At 44.8% G+C, this 17,358-nt stretch overlaps 1 protein-coding gene across 1 annotated transcript in view; it reads right to left on the bottom strand.

Moving 5' to 3' along the window:
• Positions 1-17,358, bottom strand: part of LOC134355589 (DNA damage-regulated autophagy modulator protein 2-like) — a 98,037-nt gene that overhangs the window by 8,950 nt on the left and 71,729 nt on the right. Inside the window, exons 5-6 of the mRNA XM_063065679.1 lie at positions 15,496-15,673; positions 9,191-9,273 (exon numbers count right to left, since the gene is read on the bottom strand). Coding sequence (XP_062921749.1) covers positions 9,191-9,273; positions 15,496-15,673 — 261 coding nt within the window. The remainder of the gene's footprint in view (positions 1-9,190; positions 9,274-15,495; positions 15,674-17,358) is intronic.

The raw sequence follows: 17,358 nt of genomic DNA, 5'->3' as shown, positions 1-17,358 counted from the left end.
TCTACTGTACATTGTCTGGCCGTACACTGACTGTACACTGCATCTGACTGTACACGCCCGTATACAAAACAATTCTGTATACAATCTCAGTGTTTGGGCAGTATCCTCCCACATTTCCCCTCTCTATTCTACATAGCGACAGAGACGGAACATTAAAGATTTTTACCGACGGATGGTTGGATGGATGTTTTTTAGCCAGACCATAGTGAACCTGTGGAATTCATTGCCACAGGAGGCCTGGCCATTGAGTCAGCATAGCTGGGATTGATTAGTCAGGGCATCAAAGATTATGGGGAGAAGGGGAGAATGGGGTTGAGAGAGTTAAGTCAGCCATGATGTAATGGCAGAGCACTCGATTGACTGAATGGCCTAATTCTGCTCTATCTCTTATAGTCTTAAGACCATGAACATAACTTCAGTGGCCACTTTATTCGGGCAGGAGGCACCAAACTGGCTTGTTTAGTCAGCTCCATCGATGCTGCCTAACTTTTGTGTTCCTCCAGTACTTTGTGTTCATATTACTTTCTAAACCTGGGGGCGGGGAAAGAGGGGGAGAATCGAACTCAGAAATCAAAGGCACAAGTGATCCAAATGATGGAACTGATGGCTTTGCGGCCAAGGGACAGGTGGTGTTGAGGAAGCAGGAAGTCTGCAGAAGGACTTAGATTTATTGGGGAATGGGTAAAGAAGTGGCAGGTGGAATATAGTGTAGGAACATGTATGGTCAAACACTCTGGTAGAAGGCATAAAGTGTAAACTATTTTCTAAAGGAAGAGAGCAAATTCAGAAATCAGGAGGTGCAGAGTTAATTTACGAGCTAGTAGTAAATGCAATGTTAGCATTCATTTCCAGAGGATTAGAATATCAAAGGATGCACTGTTAAGGCTTTATTACGCATTGGTTAGACCACATTTTGGGCCTGTATCTAAGGAAAGATGTACTGGCCCCAGAGAGGGCCCAGTGTAGGTTCACAAGACTGCGCCTGAGAATTAGTCTTAGCCTCTAAGGAGCATTTTATCTCTTTGGTCCTGTATTCTTTAAAGATTAAAGTTTAGTTTCATTTTATTTATTTGTTTATTTATTTATTTAAATCTTGCATCCATCCCACAACGTGAGGGAGTAAAAATCTTTCCGTTATGACTCTGTTGCAATGTACAGACATGTGAATTTAAAAGTCTAATGTCTTGTAGAAAGAAACTTTTCCATAGCCTGTGTGTCGTCCTGGCCTTAATGCTGCGGCACCGTTTGCCAGACAGAAGCATCTGAAAGTTTATGGTTGGGGTGACTGGTGTTTCCGATGATCTTCCAGGCCTTCTTTACACACCTGCTGCTGTAAATGTCCTCAATGGAGGGAAGTTCACATACACAAATGCACTGGGCTGTCCGTACCACTCTCTGCAGTGCCCAGCAATCGAGGTTGGTGCAGTTTCCATAGCAGGCGGTGATACAGCCAGTGAGGATGCCCTCAGTGGTGCCTTGAGACTTTGGGGGCTCATGCCAAACTTCATTGCTCGCCAGAGGTGGTTGTCACATGTATGTTGACACGATGAGTGGAAGACATCATTTGCCCCAGTGACCCACACAGCACAAGGATATGCGAAGAGCAGCCCGCAAGTGTCGCCATGGTTCAACATAGCAAGCCCACAACTCACTACCCCTAACCCATACATCTTTGGCATGTGGGAGGAAACTGGAGCACCCAGAGGAAACCCACACAGTCACAGGGAGAGTGTACAGGCAGCGGTGGGAATCAAAGCCCAATCGCAGAACACGGGCACTGTAAACTAATTGCACTAATCACAATGCTACTGTGTAGTTGGTGCAGCAAAGTAGGAGAATGTAGAAAAGTTCCAGGCATCTCCGTATTAAATAAAATGCCAGTGTGGCTATTTGTGATGGGGCTCCTGCAAGGTATTTTCCAGCAATGCTATGAGATACAGTGGCATGAGAGAGGAACTGGCCAAAGTTGAGTGGAAAGGGATACTAGCGGAAAGGACGGTAGAGCAGCAGTGGCTGGAGTTTATGCGAAAAGTGAGAAAGGTGCAAGACAGATATATTCCAAAAAAGAAATTTTCGAATGGAAAAAGGATGCAACCGTGGCTGACAAGAAAAGTCGAAGCCAAAGTTAAAGCAAAGGCGAGGACATACAAGGAAGCAAATATTAGTGGGAAGACAGAGGATTGGGAAGTTTTTAAAAGCTTACAAAAGGAAACTAAGAAGGTCATTAAGAGGGAAAAGATTAACTATGAAAGGAAGCTAGCAAATAATATGAAAGAGGATACTAAAAGCGTTTTCAAATATATAAATAATAAAAGACAGGTGAGAGTAGATATAGGACCGATAGAAAATGATGCTGGAGAAATTGTAATGGGAGATAATGAGATGGCAGAGGAACTGAATGAGTATTTTGCATCAGTCTTCACTGAGGAAGACATCAGCAGTGTACCGGACACTCAGGGGTGGCGGGGAAGAGAAGTGTGCGCAGTCACAATTACAACAGAGAAAGTACTCAGGAAGCTGAATAGTCTAAGGATAGATAAATCTCCCGGAGCAGATGGAATGCACCTTCGTGTTCTGAAGGAAGTAGCTGTGGAGATTGCAGAGGCATTAGCGATGACCTTTCAAAAGTCGATAGATTCTGGCATGGTTCCAGAGGACTGGAAGATTGCAAATGTCACTCCGCTATTTAAGGGGGGGGCAAGGAAGCAAAAAAGGAAATTATAGACCTGTTAGCTTGACATCGGTGGTTGGGAAGCTGTTGAAGTCAATTGTCAAGGATGAGGTTATGGAGTACCTGGAGACATATGACAAGATAGGCACAAAGGAAAATCCTGCCTGACAAACCTATTACAATTTTTTGAGGAAATTACAAGTAGGCTAGACAAGGGAGATGCAGTGGATGTTGTATATTTGGATTTTCAGAAGGCCTTTGACAAGGTGCCACACATGAGGCTGCTTAACAAGATAAGAGCCCATGGAATTACGGGAAAGTTACATACGTGGATAGGGTGTTGGCTGATTGGCAGAGAGTGGGAATAAAGGGATCCTATTCTGGTTGGCTGCCGGTTACCAGTGGTGTTCCACAGGGGTCCATGTTGGGGCCACTCCTTTTTACGTTGTACATCAACGATTTGCATTATGGAATAGATGGCTTTGTGGCTAAGTTTGTTGATGATACAAAGATAGGTGGAGGGGCCGGTAGTGCTGAGGAAACAGAGAGTCTGCAGAGAGTGCTTGCAACACTGTGTCTCCGACAGCATGATCAGCAGCACTGGGGCTCCACAGGGGATTGTCTTGTCTCCCTTTCTCTTCACCATTTACACCTCGGACTTCAACTACTGCACAGAGTCTTGTCATCTTCAGAAGTTTTCTGATGACTCTGCCATAGTTGGTTGCATCAGGAAGGGATTTGAGGCTGAGTACAGGGCTACGGTAGGAAACTTTGTCACACGGTGTGAGCAGAATTATCTGCAGCTTAATGTGAAAAAGACTAAGGAGCTGGTGGTAGACCTGAGGAGAGCTAAGGTACCGGTGACCCCTGTTTCCATCCAGGGAGTCAGTGTGGACATGGTGGAGGATTACAAATGCCTGGGGATACAAATTGACAAGAAACTGGATTGGTCAAAGAACACTGAGGCTGTCTACAAGAAGGGTCAGAGCCATCTCTATTTCCTGAGGAGACTGAGGTCCTTTAACATCTGTCAGACGATGCTGAGGGTGTTCTACGAGTCTATGGTGGCCAGTGCTATCATGTTTGCTGTTGTGTGCTGGGGCAGCAGGCTGAGGGTAGCAGACATCAACAGAATCAACAAACTCATTCGTAAGGCCAGTGATGTTGTGGGGATGGAACTGGACTCTCTGACAGTGGTGTCTGAAAAGAGGATGCTGTCTAAGTTGCATGCCATCTTGGACAATGTCTCCCATCCACTACATAATGTACTGGGCGGGCACTGGAGTACATTCAGCCAGAGACTCATTCCTCCAAGATGCAACACAGAGCATCATAGGAAGTCATTCCTGCCTGTGGCCATCAAACTTTACAACTCCTCCCTTGGAGGGTCAGACACCCTGAGCCAATAGGGTAGTCCTGGACTTATTTCCTGGCATAATTTACATATTATTATTTAATTATTTGTGGTTTTATTACTATTTAATTATTTATGGTGCAACTGTAACAAAAACCAATTTCCCCCGGGATCAATAAAGTATGACTATGACTATGACTTGGATAGAATGGAAGAATGGGCAAAGAAGTGGCAAATGAAATACAATGTTTGAAAGTGTATGGTTATGCACTTTGGCAGAAGAAATAAATGGGCAGACTATTATTTAAATGGGGAGAGAATTCAAAGTTCTGAGAAGCAACAGCACTTGGGAGTCCTCGTGCAGGATACCCTTAAGGTTAACCTCCAGGTTGAGTCGGTGGTGAAGAAGGCGAATACAATGTTGGCATTCATTTCTTGAGGAATAGAGTATAGGAGCAGGGATGTGGTGTTGAGGCTCTAGAAAGCACTGGTAAGACCTCACTTGGAGTACTGTGGGCAGTTTTGGGCTCCTTATTTAAGAAAGGATGTGCTGACATTGGAAAGGGTACAGAGAAGATTCACTAGAATGATTCCGGGAATGAGAGGGTTAACATATGAGGAACGTTCGTCCGCTCTTGGACTGTATTCCTTGGAGTTTAGAAGAATGAGGGGGGACCTCATAGAAACATTTTGAACGTTGAAAGGCTTGGACAGAATCGATGTGGCAAAGTTGTTTCCCATGATGGGGGGAGTCTAGTACGAGAGGGCATGACTTAAGGATTGAAGGGAGCCCATTCAGAACAGAGATGCGAAGAAATATTTTTTAGCCAGAGGGTGGTGAATCTATGGAATTTGTTGCCACAGGCGGCAGTGGAGGCCAAGTCATTGGATGTATTTAAGGCAGAGATTGATAGGTATCTGAGTAGCCAGGGCATCAAAGGTTATGGTGAGAAGGCGGGGGAGTGGGACTAAATGGGAGAATGGATCAGCTCATGATAAAATGGCAGAGTAGACTCGATGGGCCGAATGGCCAACTTCTGCTCCTTTGTCTTATGGTCTTATATAGGAGCAGAATTAGGCCATTTGGCCTGTCGATCTGCTCGCAGTCAATAATGTTTTTTTAAAATAAACTCCTTACTCATGGACCTTCCCATAATCCTCAACCCTCTTACCAATTAAGAACCTTCCGATCTCTGCCTTAATGACCTGGTCTCCACAGTAACCCATGGCAATGAATTCCACAGATTCTCTACCCTCTGGCTAAAGAACTTACTCCTCATCTCCATTCTAAACAGAAGTCCTTCTATTCTGAGTCTGTACTGTCTGGTCCTGGAATCTCCCAATACAGGAATCATCCTCTCCATGTCCACTCTACCTAGGCCTTTCAGTATCTGGCATGATTCCCTCTTATTTTTCTAAACACCATTGACTATTGTATGTACAGCAGCCTTGCGGGTCGTGTACTGTTTCACAGTGCCAACCTGTAAGGAATTTGTATGTTCTCCTCGAGGCTGCGTGGGTTTCCTCTGGGTGCTCCAGTTTCCTCACACATTCCAAAGGTGTACGAGTTAGGGTTTGTGGCTAGTGGGTGTGCTCGTTGGTGCCCTCGTTGGTGCCGTCACTGTGGGCTGCCCCCAGCACAATCCTTAGAATGTGTTGGTGGTTGACACAAACTACACGCTTCAATACATACGTGACACATTAAGCTAATCTCCATTTTATTTTAACAGGCTGATTGAGGGCTTTTTAAAATTTTATTTATTTAGGGAAACAGCCAGTAATAGGCCCTTCTAGTCCTTTGAGCTGCCCAACCCAGCAACCCTTAATTTAATGGGACAATTTAAAATGACCAACCGGTATGTCATTGGACTGTGGGAGGAAACTGGGACACCCAGAGAAAACTCAAGCATTCCAGGAGAAGAACACCTTACAGAGGATGCCAGGATGAACTCTGACACCCTGAGCTGTAATAGTGTTGTGCTAACCACTATGCTACTGTGGCACGCCATCTGAATAGCCTCCTCTGTATCCAACCCAGCCTCACCCACCACCCACAGCTAGGACAACAAGCAAACAGCCTCTCTTTGCTTCGGCTATTGGCTCTTCTGCACAGTATATGTGTTCCACGTGCAGCCAGCACAGCAGCCCTCCCCCCCCCCGCCACTCCAGGTCCTCCCCCCAACCCCGGGTCCTCCCCCTCACCGCCGCTCCGGGTCCTCCCCCCCCCCCACCGCCACTCCAGGTCCTCCCCCCCCCCCACCGCCACTCCAGGTCCTCCCCCCCAACCCCGGGTCCTCTTCCCACCCCACCGCCACTCCGGGTCCCCCCCACCACCGCTCCGGGCCCTCCCATCACCGCCGCTCCGTTCATACCAAGGGGCTGGAGACTACCTAGACAGTATCTGAGGTGTTGCTCCTCCACCCTGAGTTTAGCCTCATCATGGCAGTAGAGGAGGCCATGTATGGACATATCTGAATGGGAATGGGAAGCAATGTTGAAGTGGGTGAAACTTCCACTTCTCCAACTTCCGGTCAACATAGGATTCTCCAACTTCCGGTAATTCCCTCCCCCTCCCTTCCTCTATCCCTATGTCACTCTGCCCCCTTCCCCAGCTACCTATCACCTCCCTCATGGTTTCGCCTCCTTCTACTACCCATTGCTTTCTCCTATTCCTTCTTCATCTTTCCTGCCTATCACCTCCCTGCTTCCTTTTCCCCACCCCTTTATCTTTCTCCTTAATGGTGTTTCACCTGGAACCTACCAGCCTTCTCCTTCCCACCCTCCCCCCAAAATTGTCCCGGTGAGGAAGGTAAAGAATGGTAGGGTGAAGGAACATACATGAGAAGCAAGGATCAGATGGGTCTATTGAGGAATATAGGGTAGCAAGAAAGGAGCTTAAGAAGGGGCTGAGAAGAGCAAGAAGGGGGCATGAGAAGGCCTTGGCGAGTAGGGTAAAGGAAAACCCCAAGGCATTCTTCAATTATGTGAAGAAAAAAAGGATGACAGGAGTGAAGGTAGGACCGATTAGAGATAAAGGTGGGAAGATGTGCCTGGAGGCTGTGGAAGTGAGCGAGGTCCTCAATGAATACTTCTCTTCGGTATTCACCAATGAGAGGGAACTTGATGATGGTGAGGACAATATGAGTGAGGTTGATGTTCTGGAGCATGTTGATATTAAGGGTGAGGCGGTGTTGGAGTTGTTAAAGTACATTAGGACGGATTAGTCCCCAGGGCCTGACGGAATATTCCCCAGGCTGCCCCACGAGGCAAGGGAAGAGATTGCTGAGCCTCTGGCTAGGATCTTTATGTCCTTGTTGTCCACGGGAATGGTACCGGAGGACTAGAGGGAGGCGAATGTTGTCCCCTTGTTCAAAAAAGGTAGTAGGGATAGTCCGGGTAATTATACACCAGTGAGCCTTACGTCTGTGGTGGGAAAGCTGTTGGAAAAGATTCTTAGAGATAGGATCTCTGGGCATTTAGAGAATCATGGTCTGACCAGGGACAGTCAGCATGGCTTTGTGAAGGGCAGATCGTGTCTAACAGGCCTGATAGAGTTCTTTGAGGAGGTGACCAGGCATATAGATGAGGGTAGTGCAGTGGATGTGATCGAGATGGATTTTAGTAAGTCATCTGACAAGGTTCCACACGGTAGGCTTATTCAGAAAGTCAAAAGGCATGGGATCCAGGAAAGTTTGGCCAGGTGGATTCAGAATTGGCTTGCCTGCAGAAGGCAGAGGGTGGTGGTGGAGGGAGTACATTCAGATTGGAGGATTGTGACTAGTGGTGTCCCACAAGGATCTGTTCTGGGACCTCTACTTTTCGTGATTTTTATTAACGACCTGGATATGGGGGTAGAAGGGTGGGTTGGCAAGTTTGCAGACAACACAAAGGTGGGTGGTGTTGTAGATAGATTGTCAAAGATTGCAGAGAGACATTGACAGGATGCAGAAGTGGGCTGAGAAGTGGCAGATGGAGTTCAACCCGGAGAAGTCTGAGGTGGTACACTTTAGAAGGACAAACTCCAAGGCAGAGTAGAAAGTAAATGGCAAGATACTTGGTAGTGTGGAGGAGCAGAGGGATCTCAGAGTATATGTCCACAGATCCCTGAAAGTTGTCTCACAGGTGGATAGGGTAGATAAGAAAGCTTATGGGGTGTTAGCTTCCATAAGTCGAGGGATAAAGTTTAAGACTCGCGATGTAATGATGCAGCTCTGGTTAGGCCAGACTTGGAGTACTGTGTCCAGTTCTGGTCGCCTCACTATAGGAAGGTTGTGGAAGCATTGGAAAGGGTACAGAGGAGATTTACCAGGATGCTGCCTGGTTTAGAGAGTATGGATTATGATCAGAGATTAAGGGAGCTAGGGCTTTACTCTTTAGAGAGAAGGAGGATGAGAGGAGACATGATAGAGGTGTACAAGATAATAGGAGGACTAGATAGATTGGATAGCCAGCGCCTCTTCCCCAGGGCACCACTGCTCAATACAAGAGGACATGGCTTTAAGGTAAGGGGTGGGAAGTTCAAGTCAAGGGGGATATTAGAGGAAGGTTTTTTACTCAGAGTGGTTGGTGCGTGGAATGCACTGCCTGAGTCAGTGGTGGAGGCAGATACACTAGTGAAGTTTAAGAGACTACTAGACAGGTATATGGAGGAATTTAAGGTGGGGGGGTTATATGGGAGGCAGAGTTTGAGGGTTGGCACAACATTGTGGGCCGAAGGTCCTGTACTGTGCTGTACTACTCTATGTTCTTTATAGGGCCTCTGTCCCTTCCCTCTACAGTCCTGACGAAGGGTTCTGGCCCGAAACGTCGACTCATCATTTCCACAGATGCTGCCCGACCTGCTGAGTTCCTCCAGCGTGTTGTGAGTGTTGCTTTGACCCCAGCATCTGCAGAGTATTTTGTGTTCAGAATATGAGGTGTTGCTCCTTCAACCTGAGAGTGGCCTCATCAGGGCAGAAGAGAAGATCATGGACCAACATGTCAGAATGGAAAGGTGAAGTTGAATTGAAATGGGGAAGATCTGTTTTACCTCTTCCTTAAATAATGAGGTTACAATTGCTGCCCTCCGATCCATAGGAATGCTTAGAGAATGCTCAGAATTCTGGGAGATGACAAGCCGCTCAAGATGCAGTGTGGATTCCTACAATTGCTCCTTCTAATCTTACCTTATCAGATGGGTTCCAGTGCAGCTTCTTAGCCATCTCAATGGTAGGGACTGTCGTGTAAAGAGTTACCGAGGAGACAAACACTGTGCAGGAAAGAGTCAAAGAAATTACATTCAGCACTCACGGATTGAAGACCGAGTTCTCTGATGTTAGATAAAACACCCTTTCTTCCTGCCAAGATGGACACAGCTCAGTCCATCACAGGGAAGGCAACACCCTGCCTGCCACTGAGCAGTGCCACAAGAAAGCAACATCCATCAACAATTACGCCCCACCTCCTCAGCATCCAGGTCATGCTCTCTCCTCATTGCTCGTACACCACCGGGTTCAGGAACAGTTATTACCCTACAACCATCAGACACAGATATCTCACTCACCTCAACACTACACTGATTCCAGAACATATATTCTCAGTATCATTTATTAACATCTTATTTTTTTCTTTACTTATAACAGTTTGTCTTCTTTTGAATATTGGTTGTCAGTCTTTGTGTGCAGTTTTTCATTGATTCTACTGTATTTCTTTGTTCTACTGTGAATGTCTGTATGAAAATTAGTATATGGTGACGTTTATGTACCTAGATAATAAATTTACTTTGAATTTTTGCAACTTATGTGACAAGTTTTCTGTCCCAGAGGCTTTTCAACTCACTTTGACTGACAGAACCTTCACGAACCCCAACACCCCCAGCAACCCTGTGATTTCAGTCTCTGAGGGTGATGTGAGGGCATCCTTCGGGAGGAAGAACCCAGCCCAGACAGTGTACCTGGCCAAGTAAAGAGGACACATACTAACCAACGAGCTGAAGTGCTTACTGACATCTTTAACCTCTCATTTTGGCACATCAGCCATGATCTTATTGAATGGCAGAGCAGACTCGACAAGCCATATGGCCTACTCCTGCTCCTATTTCTTATGTTCTTATCTGAGATCTGGGTCTGAAGTTTTTGAATATAACAGCCATTTCCTCTTGCTGCTCTTTATCGTCTTTCTCTCTGTGTTTAGTTCTGGCCCACTAACATTGTCCAGTACATTGTTCCACTGCTTTCTGTTCAATGCCAACAGAAGCATTAATATCCGAGATTTCCTCCACACTTTGATGCCACTCAGACTAACTCTGTTGTTATTCTGGTCTGATAAAGCATCTTACATTTGAAGCATTAAACTGTTTCTCTCCCCACAGATGCTGCCTGGCCTGTTAAGTGTTTCTACCATTTTCTATTATTCCACATACCCAAGTCTGCTTGTTGGTCCCCTCCCCTCTACCATAAGATATAGCAACAGATTTAGGCCATTTGGCCCACCGAGCCTGAACCATCATCCTATCATGGCTGATTCTCCTGCCTTCTTTCCGTAACCTGACTAATCAAGTACCAAACAACCTCCACTTTAAATATACCCAATAACCTGGCTTTGACAGCCAACTTTGCAATGTTTTCTACAGATACAATACCCTCTGGCTAAAGAAACTCCCTCTAATCTCTGCTCTAAATGGACATGCCTATATTCTGAGCCTGTGCCCTCTGGTCCTAGACTCCCCCACTACTGGACATCATCTCCACACGAGTTCCTGTCTCATTCTTCTAAACTCCAGCAAGTACAGGCCCAAAGCCATCAAGCACTCCTTGTACGTTAGCACTTTCATTCCCAGGATCAACCTGATCTGGCACAAATTAAGCTCTACTCTCTCTACACCCGTGACTGTGGAGCTAGACAATACACCAACACTATCTACATCTCACTGATGACAACTATTGTTGGCAGAATTTCACATGGTGACAAGGAATAATACAGGACTGAGATAGATCAGCTGGCTGAGTATTGTTGCAACAAGAATGCGGGGAGAGAGATGTTCGAGACAAATGGTGGGGGTGTAAGAGATGGGGAGATAAGCAAGAGTGAGAGACAAAATCGAGGGAGAGATGGGGGAGCGAAGAGAAAGAGAGTGGGAGAGAGTGTGAGAGAAGGGGCCATGAGACGGGGGGGGGGCAGGAAGAGGAGGCCGCAAGACAGGGGAGAGAGGGATGGAGGGGAAAGAGAGGTGGGGCTGTGGGGGTGGAGAGGGACGGGTGTGGAGGGAGAGGGACGGGTGTGGAGGGAGAGGGATGGGTGTGGAGAGAGGGGAGAGATCAGGGTGAATAAGAGAGATGAAGCAGGAGTAGAGAGACATAGGTGGGGAGTGGGGAGGAGATGGAGGGGAGAAAGTTTTGCCACAGTGTATATGGGATGTAGTGAACTCTATCCTATCCTAACCCCACAACTGGAATTTTACATTCTTTTCCACGTCACACACTGACAAGTCAGGGTGCTGTTCTCACCTTTAGCCCTTACTCCAAATATTGCACATTTCTTCCAATGCTTGTTCGGAATGCTGTCACTCACTCGTTTCAATTGTTTGCACAATATCTTTTGTTTTCTTTCTCTTGTGCATCAAGTGTTGGTCTTTTATTTTTTTTCTTTCATTGGGTTATTTTGGGTTTCTTGCTTTGAGGCCATCTGTGAGCAAGCAAATCTCAAGGTTGTATAATTTATACATTCTTTGATAATAAATGAATCTAGAATCTGAAATTCCGAATGCCCTTTTTGCCTTCTTGTGGAATTTCCACACTGGGATGTGACAGGAAGTGGGTGTGTTTTGGGTTCCCAGCACCATCTCATTCATTGCCAGCATATTCACAACATATTACAGAAGTTTCCAAACCTTTCCCATACACTCTCCACACCCCACCCCCGAAATGTCTTTGGGAATATCACGTCTGATGAAAATTTCTTGAAATCCTCTTGATGGGGAATTTTCAACCGCCTCTCCCAGATGGGAATTTTCAACTAATCTCGGGAATTTCTTAGCTACAACTGAAAAACAGAGAATGCTGGTAACTATTAGTCACTCAGTCTGTATCTGGAATGATTCTGGTCTGGAAAGAGAAAGAGAATATAGTGGATCCTGGTTAATTGAGACACATCAGGACCAGTGCATTATGGCCCAATTAATCAGCTGCCCCAATTAGCTGAAATTTCATGGAAATAGTAAAAAATGTATTTAAAAAAAACAAATTGAGTAACAAATTATGTATTTAAATAATATACTGAAAAATATTAGACCACCAATACTACTACAGTACAATAAAAGTGTGTATTAGTTCCTAATAGTTAGTGACAGAAAAATTCATCACTTCCTGTTCTTTTGATTGACTGCTCATCAACAAAACCAGCACAAACACCTAGTGCAGATAATGGACCGCCTTCATACAATGCTGTAAACAATGGCATCCTGTAACATTCAAGATGATTTTCGATACCTTCAAATTCTTCGTAATTCCTACCCTGTTGAAGTAGCGAAATTATTTCATTTTCACTCTCGGCCATTTCTGACATCTTCATTCCTGAATGTTTGAAACCGCAGTGACCAGAACAGTTCTGAATTGTCTTTCTGCTTACTTCTCACCAATGACAAAAATTACTGCTTTTTGAACACAAATATGCGCAACTGACGCACTTAAAAACTGATCGCTCTAAGCTCGGTGTAGTGTCTAATGGTCACAGGACTGAAGCTACTTAGAAACCATTTGGCAACAGTCTCCTGTCCCAATTAAGCAGCATAGTGACCCAAATAAACTACGAAATCCTGCCTATTTTCTCGATTTGAATTTTGTTTGTTAAGAGTTGTCCCAAATAAAAAGGCTGCACCAATTAACTGATGGCTCAATTATCATCATCATCATCATCAGGTGCCATGCCCAGTTTGAGCTTTGACTGCCATGGCCCACACACTCCTGTTTCGGGTCAAGTTAATCAATTCATTGGCATTCATTTCCAGTTCTCTGGCTGCTGTCTCCATCATCATTTGTTTTTGTCTTCCTCTTGCTTTCTTCTCTTCAAGCTTTCCCATAATTACCATGCATTCTAACTCCTCTTTCCTAATCACATGTCCAATGAAGTCACGTTGCCTTTTCATGATCTCATACATTTCTCTTTTTGTGTTTGCTCCGTTCATAACATCCTCATTAGATATTCGTTTCGTCCATGATATTCTTTTGCATTCTCCTCAAAAACCACATCTCTGCTGCTACAATTCGTTTCCTCATGTTACTAGATGTTGTCCAACATTCTGAGCCATATAACATAACTGGATAAACGTAACATTTCAGTACTCTGAGGCGAGTTATCATGCCTAGTTTAGTACTGGTCAGTATACTCTTCATTCTCGTAAAGGTATCTTTTGCCATCCCTATTCTTCTTTTGATATCCATGTCGCACCTGCCATCTGATCTCACCCAGCTTCCTAAGTACTTTATACTTTATTGTCGCCAAACAATTGATACCAGAACGTACAATCATCACAGTGATATTTGATTCTGTGCTTCCTGCTCCCTGGAGTACAAATCGATAGTAAATATTAAAAACTTAAATTATAAATCATAAATAGAAAATAGAAAATGGAAAGTAAGGTAGTGCAAAAAACCCGAGAGGCAGGTCCGGATATTTGGAGGGTATGGCCCAGATCCGGGTCAGGATCCGTTCAGCAGTCTTATCACAGTTGGAAAGAAGCTGTTCCCAAATCTGGTTGTACAAGTCTTCAAGCTCCTGAGCCTTCTCCCGGAGGGAGAAGAAAAGTGTGTTGGCTGGGTGGATCGTGTCCTTGATTATCCTGGCAGCACTGCTCCAACAGCGTGCGGTGTAAAGTGAGTCCAAGGACAGAAGATTGGTTTGTGTGATGTGCTGGGCTGTGTTCACGATCTTCTGCAGCTTCTTCCGGTCTTGGACAGGACAACTTCCGTACCAGGTTGTGATGCACCCCAGAAGAAAGCTTTCTACAGTGCATCTATAAAAATTAGTGAGGGTTTTAGGGGACAGGCCAAATTTCTTCAGCTTTCTCAGGAAGTAAGGGCGCAGTTCTGTACTTGTTTTATGTCTTCCCTATTTATTCTCAGCCTGCAGATAGGATTCTCCTTCTTTTTGGATATCACCAATTATATAATATATAAAAACAATGGATTCCAATTAATTGAGCCATCATTTAATTGGAGCAGCCCTTTATTGTGGACAACTTTTAATGAATGAAATCTAAATCAAGAAAACAGCCAAGATAAATGTATTTCTTATTGTAATTTATAGTATATTCCTTCTATTGCACTAACACTTTTCCTCTTGTTGCACTACACACACATTTTTAAATTTCCTTTTCTAATTTATCATATATTTTATGCATTGCACTGTACTGTGCAGATACATATCCAGTCAAGATGGCACCAGTGAAGGATTCCACGGGTGGCATCTTTCAGATTGCAAATCTCTCCAATTACTTTTCTTTTTCTACACCTTCCTTTTGTCTTGTCTGTGTTATGGAAACTGTTGGAGCTTGTGACGTACAGTTTGGAAGTCGATGGAAGGATCCAGTCCTCAGATGCGGGAGGCCGAAATGGTCCAAGAACACAAGCTGACCAGAGACAAGGCACGGGGTCATGAATGACTCCATCTCGAAGTGGTGAGAAAGATGGGAACATTGAGCTGAATATGGAGCAGGTCAGCGATGGTTCCCAACAGAGACGGTCAGCAGCCAGATTGTCACATCCGGATCAGTACATTCGACCCGGGTCGGCGGTCATTCTTTATGGAAGGACTGAGTTTGTGCGGCCACTCTTCTGGTATGCAGATGAAAAGACGTCTCCAATATTCTGAGATTTATGTGATTATTGGACAGTACTTTATATTGGTTTCCATCAGTTTTTCAGTGTTTTCTTTCTGGAGGATGATTGGCGGGTGAGTAATCTGTTAATTTTTTGTATGTAGGGTGGGTTGGGGATTTGGTGCTACTGTCACTGTTCGTTTCTGCGAGTGAGGGGTTGGGGATTGTTATGTGTAGGGATCATTGATTGCTTTTGTGGCTGTTTTTTAGGCTGCGGGAGAGGGGGGGCATTTTGGAGTCTGTGAGTTTTGCTTCTTTTCTGTTTCATGCTGCTTTGGGGAGAGCGTTGATGTCTTTTTTTTTCATCAACAGCCATGGTCTTTCTGTATTTCATGGCTATCTGGAGAAGACAAATATCAGAGTTGTATTGTACATGCATACTTTCATAATAAAAAATGAACCATTGTACTGCTGCCACAAACAACAAATTTCATGACAATGTCAGTGATAATGAACAATTCTGATTCTAACTAACTGATCTTCCAGGGAAGAGAAATGTCATCTTCAATAAGTCCACCCAATTACTCTCACTAATCCTGGGGAGTTTTGCCAGAGAGGAATTGTTTGATACAGTTGGGAGGGTGGAGGTTTCCACTGAGTGGAAGTAATGAAGGATACTGCTAAGGATGCTTGATGCACACCAGATTAGGAGGACACATCGGACCCAGAAGATTCCCACTCCATGGACAACAGGCTGCATCTTGTAGCTTATGATGGTGTGGAGGAGGAGGTAGATGATTCCCATCCCAAAGGTCAACACAGCACCGGCAACATGGGCTTGAATCAACGTGGTCTTCTGCAGGGAAAATGAACAAATAAAATTTAATGCTTACAAGACCAATGGACACCTCAGGTGGAAAAACTTTCAGGCCGAGGGCACTGCACTGGGTTCACATTTACTCCATGGTCACTTTATTTGGTACCTCCTGTATCTAATAAAGTGGCCACAGTGTATGTTCGTGGTCTTCTGCTGCTGTGGTCCATCCACTTCAAGGTTCAATGTGTTGTGCATTCAGAGATGCTCTTCTGCACACCACTGTTGTAATGCGTGGTTATTTGAGTTACTGTTGCTTTCCTGTCTGCTTGAAACAGTCTGGCCATTCTCCTCTGACCTCTCTCATTAACAAGGTGTTTTTGCTTACAGAACTGCCGCTCATTGGATGGTTCATGTTTCTCGCACCATTCTCTGTAAACTCCAGAGACTGTTGTGTGTGAAAATTCCAGGGGGTCTGCAGTTTCTGAGATACTCAAACCACCCTGTATGGCACCAACAATAATTCCAGGGTCACTTAGATCCCATTTCTTCCCCATTCTGATGTTTGGTCTGAACAACAACTGAAGCTCTTGACCATGTCTGCATGCTTTTATGCATTGAGCTACTGCCACATGATTGGCTGATTAGATTAGAATCAATGACAGAGCGTACAATTCTGGGTCTGCTATTAGGGAATGAGATATGGCAGGTGACAGAAGCTTGTGTAGGGAACACTTTGCATTTAGTGATCATAATGTCATCAGTTTCAAAGTAAATATGCAAAAAGATGCCTCTGGTTGAGATTCTAAATTAGAAAAAGGCCAGTTTTGATGGTATCAGAAAAGATCTGGCAAATATGGATTGGCTCAGGCTGTTTTTTTGCAAAGGTGTACTTGGTAAGTGGGTGGCCTTCAAAAGGGAACTTTAGAGAGTACAAAGCTTATACGTGCCTGTCAAAATAAAAGATAAAGACCATGCCATAGGAGCAGAATTAGGCCATTCGGCCCTCCAGTACCTTTTAAATCTTTCACCTCTCAACTTAAACTCCATGCCCTCCATGATTTTATACAGCTCCCAGCCTGCCTTGCCTCTCCCTATAACTCAGGTCCTCAAATCCTGGCAATGTTCTTGTCTGCTCCACCATTCAATCATGGCTGATCCTTTTATTCCCTCCTCAGCCCCACTCCCCGGCCTTCTCCCCATAACCTTTGATGCCATGTCCAATCAAGAACTGTTCAAGCTCTGCCTTAAATACACTTGACGACCTGACCTCCACAGGTGCCTGTGGTAACAAATTCCACAAATTCACCATCCGCTGGCTAAAGAAATTTCTCTGCATCTCTGTTTTAAATGGACACCCCTCTATCCCAAGGATGTGCCCTCTTGTCCTAGACTCCTCCACCACAGGAAACATCCTTTTCATATTCACTGTGTCCAGGTCTTTCAACATTCAATGAGCTCCCCCTCACCATTCTAAATTCCAGCAAGTACAGACCCAGAGCATCAAACACTCCTCAACTGGTAACCCTTGTAAAGATACAAGTCCAGGGCACCTTGCTTTTCAAGAGATATTGAGGCCCTGGTTAAGAGAAAAAAGGACATAGCAGGCAAGGGCAAGTAGAAACAAATGAGGTGCTTATGGAGTATAAGAAATGCAAGAGAACACTGAAAAAAGAAATTAGAAGGGCTCAAAAAAGGCATGAAGTTGCCATAGCAGACAAGGTGAA

This window comes from Mobula hypostoma, chromosome 13, assembly GCF_963921235.1.
Source record: "Mobula hypostoma chromosome 13, sMobHyp1.1, whole genome shotgun sequence".
Taxonomy (NCBI): Eukaryota; Metazoa; Chordata; class Chondrichthyes; order Myliobatiformes; family Myliobatidae; genus Mobula; species Mobula hypostoma.
This window is presented reverse-complemented; position numbering and strand designations above follow the sequence as displayed.